This window comes from Vicia villosa, linkage group LG2 (genome assembly GCF_029867415.1).
Source record: "Vicia villosa cultivar HV-30 ecotype Madison, WI linkage group LG2, Vvil1.0, whole genome shotgun sequence".
NCBI lineage: Eukaryota > Viridiplantae > Streptophyta > Magnoliopsida > Fabales > Fabaceae > Vicia > Vicia villosa.
In genome coordinates, this window is record NC_081181.1 from 136,318,415 (window position 1) to 136,342,684 (window position 24,270).

The following is a 24,270-nucleotide window of genomic DNA, read 5'->3' on the forward strand; positions in this document are numbered from 1 at the left end:
AGAACAAGAGTAACCGCAACTTCACCTCTTTCCAACGTCATCCTGTCACAATTAATTATGTCACAGCTGCTGCAACCATTTTTATAACAAGGTTCATCTCGTTAGCTTTCCGACGCTTCAAACGAAACTCAATTCGGATGCCCAGAACTCCAGTTATGAATTTTCGAAGTTCCGCAGCTATTCAGCAATTTTCCTGCGTTTTGCTTACGAAAATCTCCCTCCAAAACTCATTCTCTTCAACTCTATCACATTCCAAACAGCCCCTTATTGTATCTCTTCACTTCCAAGCATTATTATAACTTGAGCAACACATCCCATCGCCGAAGTGTGATTTCTGGAACGTTACTACAACAATCCTCTTTGCAAACTTGCAACTGATCCTCTTCCAAGACCCAAGGCTACTCAACTGACAACTTCGCATCACACCAGCAGAGCTGACACATCGCAATTTCCAATTTTCTTCTCCTACAAATAATCACCGAATACCTCTAATCATCTTCCTTCAAGATGTTCCAACTTAATTACCAGTCAAATCTTAATTCCAAGCCACCTTCAATTCGGGAAACAACAAATTCCCACAACGCTTGCACTGTTGCCGACAACAGCCTACTGAATCAATCGGCTTACAACTGAAACATCACCAAGAAGCCAAACTTCTCCCTCACTTGTCTCAATCCAACACCTGCAACAAACAACCAAGTACCGACAGTGATTCACTCACATGTCGCGTACCAAGGAGTAAAATGCCGACAATATACAACTGTCGCGCAACTCGACTGACTCAACAATTGGCCGGACGGACCGACCTGCTCTGATACCACTATTGTAACACCCTTCTAAACCCCACGGAATTTAATAAAATAATTCAGAGTAAAACATGAACACAAGGGTGCCACAATTACAATTAACACAAATTTTATCATAAATCCATTGTCATGCTTTCACTAAGGAACATTTCATTATAACTCATAAACATCTCATGTTACACAGCGGAAAATTCATCAACTGGATAGCATAACATCATCTATGCAATATTCCACATAATTTAATACATTCACAACACGATAGAGTATCATCATAAACTCTAAACTAGCGTTCCCCCAGTGTTACAATATCAGAGCATGACACCTGACGCTACACTAATACACTGACTTATGAGCTAATCCTCACCAAGTCGAAAGCAGCTATCCTCAATCTGAAAATGTCAACAGTAAGGGTGAGTCTCGTCACAGTTAACAAATGTTATTGCATCTTAAATAACAACACATCATAGTTATATTATTCACCCAATTTCATCATATTCAGATTATCAGGAACATCCATCGTTTACACAAACGTTAACAGAACACATCTTGCAAGCAGACAATCATACTCAACATTAATTCAACAAACACACAACCAACACATCATCAATATTTATAACACTGGAATACTTCCAATCATGTTATAAAAGTATGCATATGTATGAACTGACACTATGCATGTGGTACCAACATCATCAATGGGAATAACCCATGACCGATCCAACATCATCCAGATACGGCCCTGCCAGCACAGATTCCACACAGTGGGAATCATGCCCTTCACTGATCCAACACACCCTTATGGATACAGTATCATCAATGCACATGAATGAATGCAACATATACAACATACTTATACCATCGTCAAGTCTAATGAGTAACATCATCAAATACTCATTTCATCATCATCATTAACATCATCATTATCATCAAAGTATGTTTATATACATTAGCATCATTCAATACAATCAATCATCATCATCATCATCATCATCATCATCATTAAAGAACATACATGTGTCCACATCAATCATCATCATCAATAAGAAGAACACACATGTACCCACATCATTCCAAAACAAATCAATCAACATCATACAATTCTCTACAAATCATCACATCATAACGTTTTCAAAACAACATCTTATATTGTCACATTTCATCATATATGTCAACAATACATCATCCAATCAAACAAATCGTCACATGATTAATATTTCAACATAGCATGTATTTAACACATCTCATCACATATATGTACAATACATCATTCATCAAGAAATAAAATCATATTTAAAAATAATTGGGTTCACACCTCATTTCATCATTTAAACACGTAGGCTATCTCATAAGATTCATCGTGCTCGAAACGGCACTAAAAACGGACCTACGATTCGAAAGTTACACATCAATTAACTTTTCTGATAAAACAATTATCGCTACAGCACGCGGCGCAACCAAGGTTCACGGCGCGACCTGAACTACACAGACACGTTCGCGGCGCCAACCTATGCACGCGGCGCGATACGAGAAAACAAGTACGCCTTCGCGGCGCTAACACAGGTACGCGGCGCGACCTGTGCGTATCACAAATTCCTGGCATTCTGCCCACCTGTTCGCGGCGCCAACCCTGTGCACGCGGCGCGAACCGGCGATTTCAGAAACCCCAACCTGCAGAAAACAGCATTCTACACATTCCAATTCACCCAATTCATACCAGTACGAATCTAGGAAAATAGAATGCACAAACAACACGAAAAACACCTCATAATACATCAATTACACATCAATTGAGATCATAACAACATAGATATCATGGATTCAAACATAGGGAAAACATAGGGATCAAACACCATACAATTCTACCCAATCCCTAAATCTATCATATAATCCAATTGACTCAACAACATCCCTAATCAATATTATTATCCAAGAATACGATAATAGATGATAACCGGAGAGTCCCCCCTTACCTTAGCCAAGAGCTCTTGATTGGTCTCTCCCTCCATTGCTCCTCTTCACGTACTCGCTTTCCAATCCCTCCTCTCTTCTGCTCTGCTTTTCACGTTCCTTTCCCTTATTCCCAATTCTTATTATTTTATAAAATAAACTTTAATTGGAATAAGACCTTTACTAACATAACACCCCCTCATTCCTTAACATCACACATGGCCCAATAGCCCATCTCATAACTCTTTCCAAATAATTCCACAAACCACCAATAATTCTAATTATTAATTAAATTTCCATTTAAATTAAAAATTAAAATATACGGGTGTTACAAAGGTGATGTTTAAATGTGTTCTTCATTATCATAAATCAAAAGGTACACATTTCTAACATTTTTTTGTGTCAAAAGGTGCTTTATGAATGTTCATATATTATGTCTTGAATGTTTATGTATGATATATATCCCTTCCATTTCATAAAATTAAAGTTTTTGGATTTTTTTCTGTCCAGGAACCGGTTCCCATGTAGGGAGGAACCGGTTCCCCATAGTAAAAACCAGAAGCGAAGTTTTTGTGTGTCTCAGGAACCGGTTCCCATGTGGGGCGAACCGGTTCCCACGTAGATTTTTTCCAGATTTTCTTTTATCTAGTGGCTGTTACGAAATTAATTTGTGTGGCTAGCATTACTTTGTTATTTTCTTTACTTATCTTATTTTTATTCAATACATACTATATCTCTTAACACCACACATTTACACTCATTTACTCACATTCACTCTCATTCAACATTCATTTTCATCTTCTTCAACCCTTCCACCTCCATTGTCAAACCAAATTAAAACTCCATTATCTCACCATAACTCTCAAAATTAAATTACCCACTACCTCAAAACTCTATATAATCCTCCACTCTTTCACATATCTCACTCAAATCATCTTCCACTCTACAAATCCAAATATCCTAAACCAAAACCCTAACTCTCAACCATGCCACCAAGAGCTACAAGAAATGCTAAGGGGAAGAGCAAAGTTGGTGAGACAAGTGAAGAACCTCAAGAGATCCATCCAACTGTCAAGAGTCGGAGACTCACATTCAACATTCGTAGTCGGAAACTCCTTCTGGCAAAGTACGGTAATCTCCCTGACTTTCCTAATCACAACTTCAATTTTCCGGCTAGACTAGCTAATGCAGGGGTAGCTAATTTTGTGCTTGACCATGGTGATTATTACCCGGATTTGGTTAGAGAATTTTATCATAACCTTAAGATAGTGACCGATGAGTTTGATGATTTCACTTTGTTGTCTGAAGTTTCAAATAAAGAAATATGTTTAGATGTTGAGGAATTCAGAAAAGTGTTAGGAATTCCATCTAAGGGTTTAGTGCTCCTTCAAGGTAACATTCCGGAGGACTGGCAACCATATAGTAAGATTGATACTTTTGTTGATATGTGCCGACCTACTCAACGAGATACAGTTCGCCAACAACTTGCTACCAAGTTTAACATGTTCGGTTCAAGTCTCTCGGTAAGTGATAGGATGCTCCATCTTATCATTGCTTATGCTTTGTTTCCAAATAATTCTAACCATTCCAGGGTCAATGAGTTCGAATTAATGGTCTTGGTTGCTCTAAGACGTGGCATTGAAGTCAATTGGGATCTTTCAATTATGCGCCACATGCAACTTATGACTTCCCTTAAAGGAGGCTTACCATATGCAAGGGCAATTTCTCACATTGTTCGGAATGCCGGTGTTCTCCTCCAAAGGGAACCGAAGAAAAATATGGATGAACAAGAGTGTGCTATCACCACCGCTACCGCTCTTAAAAATACCGGAATTGTTACGGATCGTGAAGGTAGATTCTTCTACAAAGTTGATTTTGAGCCAACCGTGCCACAAGTTCCTCAACCTCCCGAAGGTGGCTATACAATGGAGATGATGTTCAACAAGCTTTGCTCCATTCAAACCTCCATTGATGATAACAAGTGGGAGAACAACTATGAGCATAATCTTATGAGGAGACAAATGCGTGAAATTTAACGGACTCAAAGGCGGATCTTGGCTCATTATGAGGAAGAGGAAGGAAGTGAAGAAGAAGATGAACAAGAGGATGATGATGAAGAGCAAATGAATGAAAGTGATTAAATTATGTTCTCTTTATTACTATGTTCTATTTTATTGTTGATTTTTTTTATTTATGTTTTCTAGACATTGTTCCATTTATGTTTCGTGATGTTTAGGATTATTTATGTTTGTGTTGTAAACGTCAAAAATACGTTTCGTATCGTTTAATTATGTTATGTTTATGTTGTTTCAAAATTGTGTTATGTTTCATATATATTCTCTATTTTTCCCCATCCTTTTTGATAATAACAAAGGGGGAGAAGAAATATGCATGTGTTTTGTTGTTGTTTTGTTTTTAAAAGAGAAATGCAGGCCATAACATCAAATGAACTCATCACCATAAATCAAAGAAATCATGGATTTAGGGGGAGTCACTAACATAGGGGGAGCCTTGCATTATTCAACATATGTTCAAAGCACAAAACAACTTATTTTTTCAAAACATTTCAAGACTTGGTTGTCATCATCAAAAAGGGGGAGAATGTAATTGCAAGCTTCTCAAATGTAATTGGTTTTGATGAAGACAATATGGACATCAAGCTTTCATAAAGGATGTGCAAAAAGAATTTCAAGTATTAAGCAAAGATACATCATTTCAAAGTCTTGAAGAAATTGGGAAGAGTCAAGAATCAAGCTAAAACGTCAAAGGTATAAACAATACTCACTTTGACATATAATTGTTCACAAATATATTTCCATGCATATCATAATCATCTACAAGTTTCATATTTTAAAGAGTTCATTTAAAACCTTTTTCATATGTAAAATTCAAAATAAAGGTTTTAGGAACCGGGTTGTCCCTATGGGGGAACCGGTTCCCAGCATTCTCAGTTTCATCACCTCTGTGTTTTACTACTAGGAACCGGGTTGTCCCTAGGTGGGAACCGGTTCCTCAGTTCAAATTTCAAATATTTTTGTTGTAACGTTCAGCAGGAACCGGGTTGTCCCGGGTAGGAACCGGTTCCTACTGAACCAGTGTGTTTTTCCATTGCATGATTTCATTCAAACGAATTTGTTTTCTTACCACTTAATCATTGCATTGCTTCATGGAAAAATAACCATTCAAAGAGGTGTTTAACACATTATAAATACTACATCTTTCATAATCATTAATCACCTTCTTCATTAACAATTCATAAACTATATATTCTTCATCCTTCAATATTTCCAAGTGTTCATCAAATACTCTTTTTCAAGTGAAACTTTCTATACACATTTTCATTGAAAATTCATTCAAAGTTTCATGCATACATTGTGAACACTTATATTCATTTTGAGAATTGTTTATTTGAAGAAGAAGATCAATCCAAGATTGATATTGCTTTACAAACTTCATACAAAAACTCTTGTAAAAATTCAAAGAATATTGTTTCCTTACTATCCAGGATTGTTGGAAGTAAGTGGTGTGTTTGAAGAGGATTGTTCTTCATCCACATTAGTGTTGATTGATCTTAAAGGTTTTAAGAACCTTTGATCACCCTATAGGTTAGATAGTAGGCATAGGCTTGTACAATCATTCTAACTATAGTGAAATCTCTTTCGTGTTTGAAAGGGGACTGGAGTACTCTCGGATTGTGAGGGGAACCAGTATATATCGTTGTGTTCTTTATCTTTTCGCTTTTACCGCTTTCATTACCATTACCAAGAAAAAGATAAAAACCATCAAAAGCCTTCAAACACTTAACCAAAAATTAGTAAAGATATTCTCATAAAACCGATTATTTTTGAAAAACCTAATTCACCCCCCTCTTAGGCATATCAGATACTTACATTTTTAATAAAACGTATAACAAAAAAAATCTTTCAAACTTACTTTTGTAGCAGAAATAAAAAGCTAAAATTAAATGGATTAAAATAAAATTATTAAAGAAATAAAAAACAAAATTTATAATTATACACATTAAAAATCAAAATTTTATATGATAAAATAAAACTAATAGAAAGTGAAAGGAGAAAATGCCTATAAATTAAGGAGAATAAGTATGTGGAGGTTTTAATTAAAGAGTTAAAATATGACTTTATTATAATTGAATGAGTGTGATTTAATGGGGGCTAAATAAATAATAATATAATACTGTGAATGAAATTGAAAACTGTGTGGGGGCTTGAGCCCCATTCTCATATATATGGATCCGTCCCTGACCATATTCCTATTTAATGTGAGACTATTTTTCCCACACTCACTTGTAATTTTTAACAACACATGCCAGAAGAAACTACTAATTTCGATATTTTTTTTTTGACTTATATTTTTGTATAAAACTAATCTACTATCAAGCCTTTACCAAGAGATTGCCCAAACTACCCAAATTACCCTTCACTTAAATTTCATTTGCACTACCAATTGGATAAAAACGTAATCAACTAAATATGTTATGGAAAGTTCCTACTTTTATCACCCAAATCAACAAGTGCTCAATTCTAATTGGTCCAACGTTTTCATTCTATTTCCCTCCAACATAAGCAAACGACTCCTCCTACTTCTTCAAACATTGTCAACATTTCTCTCTCATTAGCCTTTCCTTCTCTGCACAACTCCTTAGCTGAAGAACAGACCCGGGTAAGACATTGCTCCTGATATTGTTGTTTACCTTTTTTTTCCTTCCTTTTAAATGTTTGTAGTTTACATATTTTGTTGGCTTTTCATATTTTTATGGTTATATTGCTTTGAAATGTAACGATTCTCCGTGCTTTTTTCATATCTTGGAGTATTTCTTTTCTGGGTTTCTTCTTATATTGCTTTTCTGGTTTCAGAAACTTAGTCTTCCAAAATGTTTTCTTTCTTTCTTCGTTTCTTCGTATCTTTTTTCCAAAATGTTTTCTTTCTTTCTGGTTTCAGTGGGTTACCGTAAAGACGCAACCTTTCGTGTTCTTTTTTAAGACTGAGTTTGTTTTCTTTCTGTCTTTGTTTCTTCGTCTCTTTTTTCCAAAATGTTTTCTTTCTTTCTGGTTTCGGTGGGTTACCGTAAACACGCAACCTTTCGTGTTTTTTTTAAGACTGAGTTTGTTGTTTACATTTTTTTTGATGTATCATACTTTTCTAGTTTGTTTTCTTTAAAATGTACCTGTTCGCTTTTTGCTTTTGTTTATTCGTGTTTTCAGTATGTCTTGAATGGATGGCCTTATACAGATACTTTAAATTTGTTTATACAGAGATTTAGACTTACAAAAAAAACTGAGACTTTTTTAATGGATGACTTTATATTTTTTTTCATACTGTGAGATATTGGATCGAGCTCTAGTATGGCCGAAGGGTAACTTCTTGGTTCGACAGGGTTAAGCATGAAGTCAAAGGTTGTTCACATGCTTGTGCCGAAGATGCTAGGGTTGTTAGCATGTTAAATTAGGTTTTAGTGTTTAAACCCTAATTTGTTAAGTTAGCTTGTTTATTAAGTTGGCTTGTGTAATGGGCCTTGTGGAAAAAGCCCATTAGTTAGTATGTTAGGTTTTATTATAAATAGCATACTAGTCTCTCATCATTGCTAAGCAGCAAATCCTAATTTAGGGTGAGAGAGGTTATTTGTTATTCTTGTAAACTTGTAATCTTATTTTCTAAGAGAAAGTGAAAGAATAGCAGTTATAACCAATTCTTGTGTTCCTCTTCTTCCTTGTCATTTATTCTTCCCTTGCATTATACTTTGTTCTTGGTATTGAATTCACAACAAATTGGTGCGGTGAGCGTGGAGAAGATGCCTTCAACAAAGTATGAGATTGAAAAGTTCACCGGAGTGAATGATTTCGGTTTGTGGCGCTTGAAGATGAAAGCCCTACTGGTTCAGCAGGGTTGTTTGGAAGCGTTGAAGGGAGAGGCAGCCATGAATGCAGAATTGACGGCAGTGGAGAAGACGAATATGATCGAGAAAGCACACAGCGCAATTTTGTTGAGCCTTGGTGATAAGGTTCTCCGGCAGGTATCAAAGGAGACGACGGCATCAGGGTTATGGGTGAAACTTGAAAGTTTGTATATGACCAAACCGCTGGTAAATCGACTCTACCTGAAGCAAGCTTTGTATTCATTCAAGATGATTGAAGACAAAGTATTGGCTGAGCAGTTGGATATGTTCAACAAACTGATTCTTGATCTTGAAAATATTGATGTGAAGATCGATGATGAAGATCAAGCGCTGTTACTATTATGTTCTTTGCCTTGATCACATGCTCACTTCAAAGAAACTCTCTTGTATGGAAGGGAGTCCCTGACGTTTGAAGAAGTTCAATCAGCCTTGTACTCTAAGGACTTGAATGAACGAAAGGAGCATAAACCTTCAACTGTTGGCGAAGGTTTGGTCGTTAAAGGAAAACTCTTACGAAAGGATGGTAAGTTCGACAAGAAGAAAGGCAAAAGCCAGTCGAAGTCTTACATTGGCGAAGCATCTGGCATTCGATGCTACCATTGTGAGAAGGAGGGTCACACAAGAAAGGTGTGCCCTGAATGCCTGAAATATCATGGAGGTAAGGATAATGGCAACGCTGCCATTGTTCAAGATGATTTCGAATCATCTGATGTTCTTGTGGTTTCAAGCAGTGGCTCTAAGAAGGAGTGGATTATGGATTCAGGTTGCACTTGGCACATGACTCCAAACAAAGACTTGTTCGAGGAATTATGTGATCAAGATGGTGGATCAGTATTGCTGGGAAACAACAAGGCTTGCAAGATTGTAGGTGTTGGATCTGTGAGATTCAAGCTCCATGATGAGTCCATAAGGTTGTTGACTGAAGTCAGGTATGTTCCTGATTTGAAGAGAAATCTGCTTTCTCTTGGTGAATTCGACAAGAAAGGATATGTTTTCCAAGGAGAGAAAAGTATCCTAAGAGTCATGAAGGGTTCGAAGGAAGTCTTGAGAGGCGTGAAGAAACAAGGCTTGTATACCCTTGAGGCTGAAGTTGTAAGTGGTTCGACAAATGTTGCATCCACGAAACCTTTGTCGAAAACAGAAATCTGGCACATGAGATTGGGCCATGTCAGTGAAAGGGGTCTGGTCGAATTAGGGAAACAAAATCTGCTTGGTGGAGACAAAGTCGAAAAGCTGAAGTTTTGTGAACCCTGTGTACTTGGAAAATCTTGCAGAGTGAAGTTCAACAAAGGCAAACAAAGAACACATGGATCCCTTGACTACATCCGTGTTGATCTTTGGGGGCCTGCAAGGTGTCCATCACATTCAGGAGCAAGGTATTTTCTATCCATAGTAGATGATTATTCCAGAAAATTATGGGTATTCATCCAGAAGACTAAGGATGAAACTTTTGAGAATTTCAAAAGTTGGAAGACTCTGGTTGAAAATCAGACTGGCAGAAAGGTCAAGAGGTTGAGAACCGACAATGGCCTTGAATTTTGCAATGAGGCATTCGATAGTTTTTGTGTTGCCTCTGGTATTGCAAGGCATAGAACTACTGTAGGTACTCCACAACAAAATGGTTTGGCTGAAAGGTTTAATCGAACTATTTTGGAGAGAGTCAGATGTATGTTGACTAGTGCTGGGTTAAAGAAGGTGTTCTGGGCTGAGGCTGTTTCAACAGAAACATATCTAATAAATAGATGTCCTTCGACAGCGTTAGATATGAAGACACCTGAAGAAGTTTGGTCGGGACATCCACCAGATCTCGACAAACTGAGAGTATTTGGCTGCGTAGCCTATGCTCACATTAGGCAAGACAAGGTCGAACCTAGAGCTCTGAAATGCATGTTCATGGGATACCCTGAAGGAGTCAAAGCTTATAGGTTATGGTGCCTAGAGCCAGGTCACAGGAGGTGTATCACCAGTCGAGATGTAGTTTTCAATGAAGCTGAAATGGCTTTTAAGAAAACTGATGATGTTGGTCAAAGTACAGAAACATCTGACGAAGAGTTGAAACAGGTAGAGATTCCTGTTGAGGTGGAGCATGTTGATGCTGAATTGCATATCCCTGATGAAGTCGTAGAAGAAGCAGAAGATGCTGAGGAGGATGAGGAAACTGTCGATGACTACCTATTGTCGAGAGATAGGTCGAGAAGAGTCATCAAGGCACCTCAGAGACTTGGGTATGCAGATCTTATAGCTTATGCCTTAATCTCTGCAAGTGAGGTTCTAGACGAAGAACCTAGAGACTACAAGGAAGTTATGAGGAGTCGAAATAAGACTGAATGGTTGAAGGCCATGGATGATGAGATGAAATCTCTTCATGATAATCACACTTGGGAACTGATCAAGAAACCTGCTGGGGCAAGGTTAGTCAGCTGTAAATGGATTTTCAAAGTTAAGGAAGGAATCAAAGGAGTGACGTCGAAAAGATACAAGGCAAGGTTAGTTGCAAGGGGTTTCACTCAGAAAGAAGGTGTCGACTTCAATGATGTGTTTTCTCCTGTTGTGAAGCATAGGTCCATTCGAATGTTGCTTGCCATGGTGGCACAGTTCGACCTTGAACTGGAACAGATGGATGTGAAGACTGCGTTCTTGTATGGTGATCTAGATGAAACGATCCTGATGAGGCAACCTGAAGGGTATGTCGAAAAGGGGAAGGAAGATTATGTGTGCAATCTAAAGAGATCTTTATATGGGCTGAAACAATCTCCTCGACAGTGGAATAGGAGATTCGACAAGTTCATGGCACGCATAAGTTTCATTAGAAGTCAGTTCGACCACTGCGTTTACTTCAGATTTCGACCTGGTAATTCATTTGTTATTTTGTTGCTTTATGTGGATGATATTCTCATTGCAAGCAACAATGTTGAAGATGTGATGAGGGTGAAGGCTGAACTCAATAAGGAGTTCGATATGAAGGATCTGGGAGCTGCTTTCAGGATTCTTGGAATTGACATTCGAAGAGATAGAAAGAAGTCGAAGTTATGCTTATCTCAAGAGACATATCTATGAAAGATTCTCGAAAATTTTGGTATGTCGAATTCGAAGCCAGTTGTGACTCCAACAAACCCTCAATTCAAGCTGAGTATTGATCAGTGTCCCAGTACTGATGTCGAAAGAGCCTATATGAATAGCATCCCATATGCTAATATAGTTGGTTCTTTGATGTATGCTATGGTCTGTACTAGACCCGACATAGCATATGCAGTAAGTCTTGTAAGCAGGTACATGGCGAACCCTGGAAAGGCTCACTGGCAAGCATTGAAGTGGATTTTAAGGTACATAAATGAGTCTCTGAATAGAGTCTTAATTTATGGTGGAGCCTTGGGTGAAGATAGTAAAGCAGTAATCGAAGGATATGTTGACTCTGATTATGCAGGTTGTATGGATTCCAGAAAATCTATTTCTGGATATGTTTTCACTATGTTTGGCACATCAATTAGTTGGAAAGCAACACTTCAGAAGGTTGTTGCTCTATCAACCACTGAAGCGGAATATATTGCCTTAACTGAAGCTATGAAAGAAGCATTGTGGCTTGAAGGTTTTGCGAAGGAGCTGAAACTTCAAGGTCGAGGTATCACTGTTAAATGTGATAGTCAAAGTGCAATACACCTGTCGAAGAATTCAGCCTATCATGAGCGAACTAAGCACATTGATGTGAGGCTGCATTTCGTCAGAGGAGTAATCGAGCGCGGAGAAGTCCAAGTGCTGAAGGTTTCGACTGAAGATAATACTGCTGATATGATCACCAAGACATTGCCGAGTTGCAAGTTTTTCCACTGTATGCAGTTGATAAAGCTGCATGAAGAAAGCTAGTTTGTTCCCTTGATGTTGTAGAGTTAGATCCAAGGTGGAGATTTGTGAGATATTGGATCGAACTCTAGTATGGCCGAAGGGTAACTTCTTGGTTCGACAGGGTTAAGCATGAAGTCGAAGGTTGTTCACATGCTTGTGTCGAAGATGCTAGGGTTGTTAGCATGTTAAATTAGGTTTTAGTGTTTAAACCCTAATTTGTTAAGCTAGATTGTTTATTAAGTTGGCTTGTGTAATGGGCCTTGTGGAAAAAGCCCATTAGTTAGTATGTTAGGTTTTATTATAAATAGCATACTAGTCTCTCATCATTGCTAAGCAGCAAATCCTAATTTAGGGTGAGAGAGGTTATTTGTTATTCTTGTAAACTTGTAATCTTATTTTCTAAGAGAAAGTGAAAGAATAGCAGTTATAACCAATTCTTGTGTTCCTCTTCTTCCTTGTCCTTTATTCTTCCCTTGCATTATACTTTGTTCTTGGTATTGAATTCACAACACATACCTTACATGATTACCTATTGTTACATAGTGTCTATTGTGGTATAACATATTTATCATTAGTTTCATGCATTTTCTTGAGTTTCTACACTATCAGTCAACCATTTGTTGTTTAACAATTTCTTGATTCAGAAACGCGCACAATGTCTAGGGCTCCTATTCTCATTAAGGAGCTGGTCAAAGGGAACCAGGTGTGGAAAATGCACATCAGGGTCGTTGACCTGTGGATTGTTACAGAAAAAGCAGGGTATCAACACCTAGAGTTGGTTATACAAGATGGAACGGTATGGCTTTTATCATTACAGCTTTTATGATTTATGTTATCCTGCTGATTATTTCTCCTAAAAAACACAGGGTGACCAAATCATGTGACAACTAGCCGTTGGGATTTTAAGGATTGGATAGAGCAGATCAAAGAGCATGCAACTTATTATCTGTATAATGGGGATCCTGTGGTTAATGATGGCCCTTTGAAAGTGTGTTCGAACCCTCTCAAGATTCTCTTTAATGGAGGAACTACTCTCACCAAGGTGGACATACCGGACATCCCACCACACAAATTCAACTTCCATGCCATTGAAAACTTTCTCAATGGACATTTCAAGCCTGATATGCTCTATGGTTAGTTATTTCATGCTGTTTTTGTTGTTTATCATTAATGAGCTTTCTATTTTGAATAACCTAATGACTCACCCTTCTTTGAAATAGATGTTATTGGTGTCTTGCAAGATGTTGTTAAGACAAAAATGGCAGGTGGCGGTAAGAAGTCCTGTACCAATATCACCTTACGTGACGTTGGAGGAAATGCCATTGAGGTTGCTTTATGGGGTGATTTTAGCAAACAATTCATGGACTACACTACTCTTGGCAAAAATGTTGGTCCCACAGTTATCATTTTGACTCATGCTTGGTGTAAGCCAAATGCAGGTTTGGATGTTTTTTATTATCCCACTAATAACTATTTTTTCAACTTTTGTGTGCTACCACTTAACATTACAACCTGCTTTCAAACATTGGTGCAGTATCTGGATTACCAAGTCTATCTAATGCTTGGAATGGCTCGAAACTCCTGATTAACTTAGACCATCCACAAGTGGAAACCTTCAAAACCAGGTTTATCCCTGTGCTTTATAAAGTATCATTTCAGTTTAAAGTCTTATTTCAATTAAAAGTCTCATTATATCCCTGTTCTTTATATGTTACAGTTTTGGAGCAGCTGATTTGTCAAATGCATCCAATCTTTCTCTATCACTAACTTGTGATTCATCCATTCAATCCACAAACCAGAATTGGACTAGCCGTAATGAGGTCAGGACTATCCGTGACATTTTTGAAGGAGGAAAGGTATTTCTTTGTTTTTGTTTTTGTTGTTTAATTTCAAACTATTATCCAACATTTTAGTATTAATTGTTTGACAGTTTTGAATTACTCATTTTAGGATTGTTTTGCAACTACTATTGGAACTACCAAACGATTCAAGGCTTCAAGGTTTGGATGGTTTTTTTAGTGTTGCCCAGGATGTAGGACTTCTATCAAGTCGGTTGGAGGGAAAGTTGAGTGTCACTGTGGAGTTAAAGATGTTGAACCAATTACTAAGTGAGCCCTTTTTTTAAACTAACTTCTTAATTCTAAGTTCCATTTTATTTCAGACCAACCTGTAAATAATTCTTATATTTTGATTGATAGGTTCAAAATAGAAGTTGAAGTTGAATATGATGGCTTTGATGGAACCTTTGTATTTTGGGATAAGGATTGTGTCCCATATACTAAACTGTCTGCTAAAGAGTTAAGGCTGCTCATGATAGCGGTGAGTCATTGTGTTTGTATTATAAATGCTTAATTATATAGCTCACTACATATAACATCTTGATCAAACCTCATGGCTTTCTTGATTGCATAGAATGGAGAAGACAACCCAAAAATATGGCCGGCTCAAGTTGACATTTTGTTGAATAAGGAAATGGCGTTCCGTATCAAATTTCAATCATCTTACAAACAATTTTCAATTGTGACAATACTTAATGAGGATAATGTTTACAACAAACTAAAGAGCTACCTAACCCCGTATGAGGTAAATACATGTTTCTTTTAATCGAAGAAGTTTTTTTGGTTGTTCCTTTATATGTGATTCTGATTTAAACTTTGTTATCAGCATACCTCAAATGCTCCTGTTTTGGAGATCTCCAATTCTGATCTAAATGATAATCCAACTGAACCTATTGTAAGGGACTAATGCATACAGTTTTATTTACACTTTGTATACATTTACTTCCATTTACTAAAATTTATTTCATCCTTAGATGACACTTTCTGCTGAAGCTTCGATATCTCCTCAACCTTCGTCTGCTGCAAACCATGCTTGGAGTCCTTCTGCAAGCTCCAGCAGCACACCTGCCAAGAGGGGAGCTATAACAACATCAGTTAATGAGATGATTGAGGCTGAAGATCTGACTCCTAAACAATCTGCTACTAAGGCTAAGACTGGAAGAAACATCAAGCTTATCAAGAAGGAGTAATCTTGGGTTATAAATTCAAAAGTGGATCTTTTTTTGCTGCATTGTTATTTCACAATATATTAGTACTGATTTCATCCGCCCTTTTTTATATTCTACCTGTTTTATGGGTGTAACTATGCTTTCTATTGCATGATGATCCAAAGTGAGCCACTAATCAATTGATCTTAGTATTTTGTAATGACTCTATTTTGTAATGACTCTGTTTGGTTAATCCACTTGCTGGCTTTTCATATGACTTTAGTTGTTGCACAATATGAATTAACTTGATGGCATTTTATATAGCTTTTGTACCTGCACTTTATATAGCTTTAATCCATGACCATTTTCTATGGCTTTTCATGTGATGGAGGGCATTATATAGGTGTAACCTCACACGACTTTGGGAGTTTGCTGGGATTTAGAATGCATTGGGCATGCCATACAAAACACACTCCATACACACTCCATCACATGACTTTAGTAGTGGTATTTTAAATCTATTTTTTTAATAGCTCCTTTTCTGTAAAGCTCCAGAGTATACCATAAGTTAAATTAAGATTTGCAATTTAATACAGATTCGGTACTAACACAATATCAAAGTAGATTGTTCAAATAATGTTGCTCTATTTTGAATCATTTAAAGGAACACAGCAGTTACAGCATTGCCATTGGACGAGTTAAAGATTTATTTTACATTGGGAACCTCACATTGAACAACTTGCAGCAGAGCCCTTCCATGTAATTTCGTACTTTTTAAGGAGTGGTTGTCGCTTTATACCCTTGCAAACCGGATCATAGTCGTCAGTCAACAACTTTCTGCAGCATTGGATAAAGTAAGTCATACACAATGTCAACTCATCATTAAATGCTTCCTGCTTTTTCAAATAGCTTGCTTAGTTGTACCAAGTATATCTTCTAAATGCAGAAAATACTTTTCCCATTTTACACGGTACAGGTACAACAATTTGGTACTTTTTGGTGTAACATCACATTATGTAATATATTATTCATTGCTTTATACAATGTTGCTGATTCACTGTACACGGTTCACTGCACAACATATATGTCAAATCTGATGCTTGGAAACCTGGATTTATATGAACCACTTTAGCCATTTGAATGCAATCACACCACATGGTTGTAAACTGACTAATTTTGTGAAAAGTATTAACTAGAGACTACTAGCATAGTAATTAAAATAATATTAATTTCAAACAAATATGGGATTCAAATTTTTAGAGGGAAAAACAAATTTTGGTGCGTTTTTCACTTTAGTTTGGTTTTGGCTTTTCAAAAATAACAAGTAAACATGATGACTTTTTTCCTAACAATAGTGTCTTTAATATATTAAAACAAGAACAATTGCATAGAGTTGAAATATTGCATACTGAAATCAAAGAGCATAGAAATTCAGGGTTGACTTTTAACAGTTATTGCATTCTGTTATATTCACTACATTTCACTAATATCTGCAGGGAGGTTGGTATCAGTTTGCATCTTTGTTTTTTTAATCTCATTAGTATTGTCTTAGATTGATAAATAATTTGTTATGGCCAGCTACTCATTATTTAAATTCCGATATAATTGTTATGTACATATTGTCCGTTTTATTATGTGTGGCAGATAGTATAGAAATTCACAGGAAGTTATGGAGAACAATAACCTGCATATCTCTGGAAAAAAGGCAAGGGCACGACGATCGCTTATTATGAAAGAAAACCGTTGAAAACGTCAAAGACAGAATTCCAACCAACCTGATTCAATCAATGATACGTTATATTCTCCTAATTGCTTAACAACGAGACAACCTTTGTCTGAAATCACTCCCTCGGCTCAGAATCAAAAGACTATCGCACAGATTGTCGAAGAAGGGATTATGCTGAGTGCGCGTATGCAGAATTCTGAACCGAGTATAACCAGACATGTGCTTCGAAATAACATGAAGTCATCCCATTTAGATTCCTTGGGAACAAATTTAATGTCTAAGTTTTCTACTGATTGTACAAATGAGAATGGTGTACCAACTACAATTGAGAATGCCCAACATGGGGTGATTTTTTCAACCAACCAATTCTATGATCCTGGAAGTTCTTCCAAGAATCCCATGTAAGGTTCATATGACCAAATAAGCATGACTGTAGAATGTAACTAATTAGAGTTTGTTTAACTTTTATTGACTTTCGTATTATGTCTAATTTTATAACAGAAATACCGAAAAGAAAAAACCTGTTCGTGGCAGGCCTAAGAAGCAGCTGGGAGTACCAAGCCTTGCCATGAATTTGAATAGTAATCCCCCTAATGAAGCTGTCAACATATCTGTAGCACAACAGCCAACGAGGTACAAGTTCTTAGTTTCATATATGCTCTGTCTTCAATGTTGATGATAATTATAATATTTTTTGAATAACTCACGACCTTAATGATTATGCATGTGTTCAACCATTTCCATGCATGAATATGACCAACTAGCAGTGTTAGCAGTAGAAAAAACAACCGTCGTCAACAAATGCCAATGAAACAGCCATGTAATGTATCTGATCAAGCATCACATGTGTCACCCCCCAAAGGCATAACACCTGAAATAAAAGAGCCAGCATGTCCTATTTTTACCCCTGCAATCAACTTGGATTTTAACAGCGACTCGGACGAAGATAGCGATTACGAACTTTTGCAAGTGAGTCAATTGCAAACTCATTAGTTCTGTGTTCAATATTCCCACCTTATTTACGGTTTTATATAAAGAAATATATAAGAAACATGTTCATATATTTTATATTACACTTTTTCATCCATTGTTAGCTTATTTATCCGATGAGGACTTCTGTTCCGAACCTGAAGATAACGAGGCACCTTTTACAATTCACGACAACTACACCCGTTCTTCTGAAGGTATATCATTTTTTTGACATTTGCTATTTTACAAATATCATAATAATTTTTTCCTGTCTATTATTATGTAGCTTATTACGACATAGGGGACCCGCTCATCGAATGTCGTTATTGTAAATCCATGATGTGGTATCAAGAATGGATGAATAAAAGTTCCCATTCTGCTAATCCGAAGTTTATGCTGTGTTGTTGCAATGGGAAAGTTGAAATACCACTACTAAAACAACCTCCAGAAGTTCTTGCAAAATTGATGTTTGACCAAGATAACGTAGTCAGCAGAAAGTTTCAACAACATATTAGAGTTTACAATATGATGTTCGTGTTTACATCGCCAGGTGCAAAGTTGGACAATCGTTTTAACAATGGAGGTGGACCACCAACTTTACGGATACAAGGTCAAACATGCCATTGAATTGGAAGTTTGTTACCTTCTCGAGGAGACACACCCAAGTTTGCTCAATTGTATATTTATGACACAGAAAATGAGGTCCACAATCGAATGAAGTGTCTAAGGTATAAATAATACTAACATGCAATCGTTTTATTTATAAAAATAAACTGAAATTATGATGTATAATGCAGCTGGATATTTATGTAGTCATTACTCACATGTATGCATCTTATTCATAATACTGTTAACCATTTCCTTATGCTTTTATTACTTAGGACTACCAAGAACATTGATCCAGAAGTTGTACAACAACTATCTACAATGATGTATGAACACAATACTCATGCCAAGAGCTTTAAAATGGCGAAACAATGGTTCAATGAAGCGGATACTCAAAACCTGAAGTTGAGACTCATAGCTGACAGATCCACAGATGGAAGAGTGTATAACCAATCGACAGTGTCTGAAGTTGCTGCCTTAGTTGTCGGTGATATTGACACAGCAGAAATGAGGGATATAATTATGCAATACCAAGGAGGTGGATTTAAGCGGATCAACGAGCTCCATGCAAGTTACATGGCCTTCCAATATCCTTTGATTTTTCCCTATGGTGAGGACGGTTATAGACCAAATATTGCCCATAGAGACTTGCCAATTTATCAGAATAGCTTACGAAATAGGCTTACAATAAGAGAATGGCTATCATATCGCATTCAAACAAGGTTAGCTGAACCTAAGACTTTGTTATCTTCACGAAGGTTGTTCCAACAATTTCTTGTCGATGGTTACACGATGTTAGAATCTGAAAAATTAGAATGGATTCACAAGAATCAACCGAAACTTAGGGTGTCCAAGTATAATTCTCTTAATGAGGAGGGTGAACAAAGTCAAATTACAGGTTCAAGCATCGGTAAAAGAGTAGTTTTTGCCTTCGTCCTTTGTTGGCGGTCGTAGGTTTATGGATCAACTGTACTATGATGGCATGGCTATTTGTAGTAAGATTGGTTTTCCGGATTTGTTCATAACTTTCACTTGCAATCCTAATTGGCCGGAAATTCATAGAGTTCTTGGACCACTGCATTTGAAACCACAAGATCGACCGGATATCGTTTCAAGAATATTCAAAATCAAGTTTGATCAATTACTAGCAGATTTGACAAAAAATGGTGTATTAGGCAAAGTACTCGCATGTGAGTTGTCCCTTAGCACTTTTCTGGTACTTCTTTTTAATACTAATGTGGATTCATATGCGTTTTTAACTTATGTATTCTTTTTATCACTAGATATATACACCATCGAGTTTCAAAAGAGAGGATTGCCACATGCACATATACTACTCTTTCTGCATCCGTCCAACAAGTATCCACGACCAGAAGACATTGACAGGATCATTAGTGCAGAAGTTCCTGATCCCTTGCAACACCTCAGGCTGTACAATTTGGTTAAGTCTCATATGGTTCATGGTCCCTGTGGCTTGGCAAATCAGAGGTCCATTTGCATGAAAGATGGGAAGTGCTCCAAATATTACCCAAAAAAATTTCAACCTAACACTATAGTTGACCATGATGGGTATCCAGTTTATAGGAGAAGCAACAATGGAAAAACAATTGAAAAAAATGGGATAATCTTTCATAGTGGACATGTTGTACCGCACAACCCAAGTTTGTTGTTAAAGTACGAAGCACACATCAACATGGAATGGTGCAATCAAAGTACTTCTATCAAGTACCTTTTCAAATACATCAACAAAGGTTCAGACAGAATTTCTGCTGTTATACAAGGCCAGTCCAAGGATGCAACTTCGGAGAAAAACAATGTTGACGAAATTAAACAATATTTGGATTGTCGATACATCTCCCCAAGTGAGGCATGTTGGAGGATATTTGCATATTCCATACACAGAAGAAAACCAGCAGTAGAGAGGATGTATTTTCACTTGGACGGAGAACACTCTGTTTACTACAGAGAACACGAGCAAGTTGGTGATGTTCTGCTCAAACCAAGTGTTACCGAATCAATGTTTACAGCTTGGTTTGAGGCAAACAATAGTTTTGAAGAGGCAAGGCTTTTAACTTATGGTGACTTTGTTTCTAAATTTGTTTATCATAAACAGAGTAGGAGTTGGAAGCCAAGGAAAAGAGGGTATACCATTGGTCGTCTTTGTTGGGTGCCTCAATGCTCAGGTGAATTGTTTTATTTAAGAATGATGTTAACTGTTGTTAAAGGCCCTTTATGTTATAATGACATCAAGAAAGTTGATGGTGTTCAACATAAGACTTTTAGAAAGGCATGTTTTGCTATGGGTTTCCTTCAAGATGATCGAGAATTTATTGAGGCCATCAAAGAGGCACATGTTTGGGGTTCAGGTTTATTCTTACGAAAGTTATTTGTGACTATGCTTTTGTCCTCATCCATGAATCGACCAGCACACGTATGGAGAAAGTCTTGGAAGTATTTATCTGATGGTATTCTTTACGAACAACGGTTGGTGGCAAGAAATCAAGGTATAAATTCTCTATATTATTTTACCGTCAATGCTAACTTTGTTGAATTTCATTATACTATAAAATAACTTTGAAAGATTTCCAATATTCTTCTACATAGTTTCTTTGTTCTAAAAATTTTAACACTGTCAAATAATATTCATACTGGTATGTATTAGTATTTGTAGGTCAAATCTCACTTTATTTGTCATTTACCATGCTGCATTGTTTCTTGCTGTCTTTGTTCCAATATGCAGTCGCAATGCATCTAACTATGAACATGTTGCTGGTAGTTTTTGTTTATTAAAACAGATACGTGCACATGCATTATGTCCATCAGCTTAACTCATATACAAAGTGGTGCAAATTTATTATTCATACTTGAACTTGAATATTTATTGCCATATTAATGTAACTAAACTTTTTCATGGAACCATCCTTAGAATTGACACTTATCGACGAGGAACTTCAACAGCTGACTTTGATGGCTATTGAAACACTATTACAAAATGACAACAAAACATTGAAAGACTATAAGCCAATGCCATATCCTAAAGATTATGTTGTTTCCTTCTCGGGTAATAGGCTTATTTATGATGAGCGTCAATATGATCCTATTGCTCAACAACAGCTATTTGCAAGGTTATACGGTTCTCTAACAAGTATAATGGCTAACAAATAGCCTCTTATATTATGGTTTACATTTAAATACCGAGTCTCAATTTCTTATGTAATTATATCATATTTTACTTCATTTCCGTATAGATGAGCAAAGAAGCATTTATGAAGAGATCATGGAAGCTGTAGAGAAACAAAGAGGCGGCGTGTTCCTTTTATATGGATACGGTGGGACCGGAAAGACTTTTATGTGGAACACTTTATCAGCGGCCCTTAGGTCTAAGAAAAAAATTGTCTTGCCTGTTACATCAAGTGGGATTGCAAGTTTGTTGTTACCAGGTGGAAGAACAGCTCATTCTCGGTTTAAGATTCCAGTCCCTACTTTAGATTATTCTATTTGCAACATTAACAAAAAAGATGATATTGCTGGGCTTCTTAAAGTTACAGATCTAATAATATGGGATGAGGCTCCTATGGCTAACAAGTATTGTTTTGAGGCACTTGACAAGTCATTGAAAGATATTATGAGTGGCACTACACATGGTCAAGATAAGATATTTGGAGGTAAGGTTGTTGTTTTTGGTGGTGACTTCAGGCAAATTCTCCCCGTAGTACCAAGAGGTACTAGATCTGACATTATTTATGCAACAATCAATTCTTCATATATTTGGGATCATTGTAAAGTCCTAAAGCTCACAAAAAACATGCGGTTACAAAGTGGTGCGGCTACTTCTACAACAGAAGACATTAGGGCATTTTCTGAATGGATTTTACAAATAGGTGATGGCACAATGTGCGAGCCTAATGACGGTTATGCTGATATTTGTATTCCCGAAGAGTTTTTAATTGCAGATTTTTCAGATCCTATTAAAGCTATAGTAGAGGATACATACCCTGATCGTATTAGTAATTATCTTGACTCCAACTATCTTCAAAGTCGTGCAATTTTAGCATCAACAATTGAGGTGGTGGATGATATCAACCAATATATCACAACTCTTATTCCAGGTATTCATACAACATTTTATGTAGTTAAATATCGGATTAGAATTGAATGAGTAATACTTAAATAGATTTTACCTAATATGGTATTTTTAATAAATATTGTAGGGGAGGAGAAGGAATATTTTAGCAGTGATTCTATTGACAAATCTGATGCAAATAACTTTGATGGATACGAGCATGTCACACCCGAGTTTCTTAATGCACTCAAAACATCTGGATTGTCAAATCATTCTATCAAGTTGAAAGTTGGTGCGACTATCATGCTAATGCGCAACCTAGACCAATCTGAAGGTCTGTGCAATGAGACACGACTAACAGTGACTAGGCTTGCTAACCATGTCATTGAAGCTAAAATCATTTTTGGTAAAAATGTTGGTAACATCATTTATATTCCAAGAATGTCTTTGTCTCCTTCCCAATCACCATGGCCATTTAAATTGGTGAGAAGACAATTTCCAATAATTGTCTCATTTGCAATGACAATAAACAAGTCTCAAGGACAATCTCTTGACCATGTTGGGTTATTTTTACCTAAAGAAGTATTTAGCCATGGTCAATTGTATGTGGCTATCTCTAGAGTTAAATCAAAAAAGGGTCTTAGGATTCTTATTCATGACAAAGATAAAGAAGCATTGACTATTACCACCAATGTTGTGTTCAAGGAAGTATTCCAGAACATTAATTAGGTATCCTCTTTCCTTCCCCAATGTGAAAATATACTTGCAATTTACTTTATAATTCAAGCTCATACAAGAATTCCCTTTATTGCAAAGTTCTTATTCGGGTTACCAATTCTCATTGCAGGAAAACAATTGAAGCATATGGTGCTGGTTTTGAAGTTAATTCCCTTAACAAATATTTGGTTATTCAATGTCAACAATTATTTGTTAAATCAGATTTAAACAACATTTTAGTTTCTACCAAGGTTCTTATTTTGTTAACATGTATTTTGTTCCTGTTACAACAAACTATGGAAGTTTACTAACAGTAAGGAAACACCTAAGGGTGATTTTTGGATGCATTTAATTCACATGCCAAGGCGAGTTTTTGATACCTACTTGGCAACTGGGTGTTGTATTTGAATAGGTTTCTAAATTGCTATTCATGGCACACAAGGATACCTGGCGACTTTTTTTATTGAATACTATATTTAAATATAGTTCTATTTAAATAAAGCATTACATCAATTGGATAAACATGGCACACAAGTGACTGCAACTTTTTGGAAAATTTTAAACAACTAACCAAAAGCAATTTCATCTTAGCCACACCCAAGTTCACCATCATATAAACAATTGTAATCATAGAGTTATAAACAATTTTAACAATTCTGTTATAAACAATTTTTCAACGGCATATAAACAATTGTA

The 24,270-nt window shown here is 36.6% G+C and overlaps 2 protein-coding genes across 2 annotated transcripts; both read left to right on the forward strand.

The window, feature by feature from the left end:
• The first annotated feature begins 13,162 nt into the window (after nucleotides 1–13,162).
• Nucleotides 13,163–15,535, forward strand: LOC131650113 (uncharacterized). Its single transcript, XM_058919845.1, has 10 exons — nucleotides 13,163–13,303; nucleotides 13,415–13,640; nucleotides 13,728–13,946; nucleotides 14,042–14,132; nucleotides 14,225–14,363; nucleotides 14,458–14,516; nucleotides 14,706–14,826; nucleotides 14,920–15,090; nucleotides 15,172–15,240; nucleotides 15,320–15,535. Exons 1-10 carry the CDS (start codon nucleotides 13,163–13,165, stop codon nucleotides 15,533–15,535), a joined length of 1,452 nt encoding a protein of 483 aa, XP_058775828.1.
• A 3,619-nt stretch (nucleotides 15,536–19,154) lies between these two features.
• On the forward strand, nucleotides 19,155–23,586 carry LOC131650114 (uncharacterized). Its single transcript, XM_058919846.1, has 7 exons — nucleotides 19,155–19,516; nucleotides 19,791–19,984; nucleotides 20,078–21,278; nucleotides 21,466–21,566; nucleotides 21,721–21,939; nucleotides 22,043–22,903; nucleotides 23,006–23,586. Exons 1-7 carry the CDS (start codon nucleotides 19,155–19,157, stop codon nucleotides 23,584–23,586), a joined length of 3,519 nt encoding a protein of 1,172 aa, XP_058775829.1.
• The last annotated feature ends 684 nt before the right edge of the window (nucleotides 23,587–24,270 follow it).

Excerpts from the sequence above, each read along its gene's own strand:
- LOC131650113 (XM_058919845.1), top strand. The coding sequence starts at position 13,163 with ATGTCTAGGGCTCCTATTCTCATTAAGGAGCTGGTCAAAGGGAACCAG. Across the intron at positions 14,133-14,224 it reads GTGGAAACCTTCAAAACCAG|TTTTGGAGCAGCTGATTTGT; the intron begins GTTTATCCCTGT and ends TATATGTTACAG. Across the intron at positions 15,241-15,319 it reads ATAATCCAACTGAACCTATT|ATGACACTTTCTGCTGAAGC; the intron begins GTAAGGGACTAA and ends TTTCATCCTTAG.
- LOC131650114 (XM_058919846.1), top strand. The coding sequence starts at position 19,155 with ATGGCGAAACAATGGTTCAATGAAGCGGATACTCAAAACCTGAAGTTG. Across the intron at positions 19,517-19,790 it reads TCATATCGCATTCAAACAAG|TAAGATTGGTTTTCCGGATT; the intron begins GTTAGCTGAACC and ends GGCTATTTGTAG. Across the intron at positions 22,904-23,005 it reads TATCACAACTCTTATTCCAG|GGGAGGAGAAGGAATATTTT; the intron begins GTATTCATACAA and ends TAAATATTGTAG.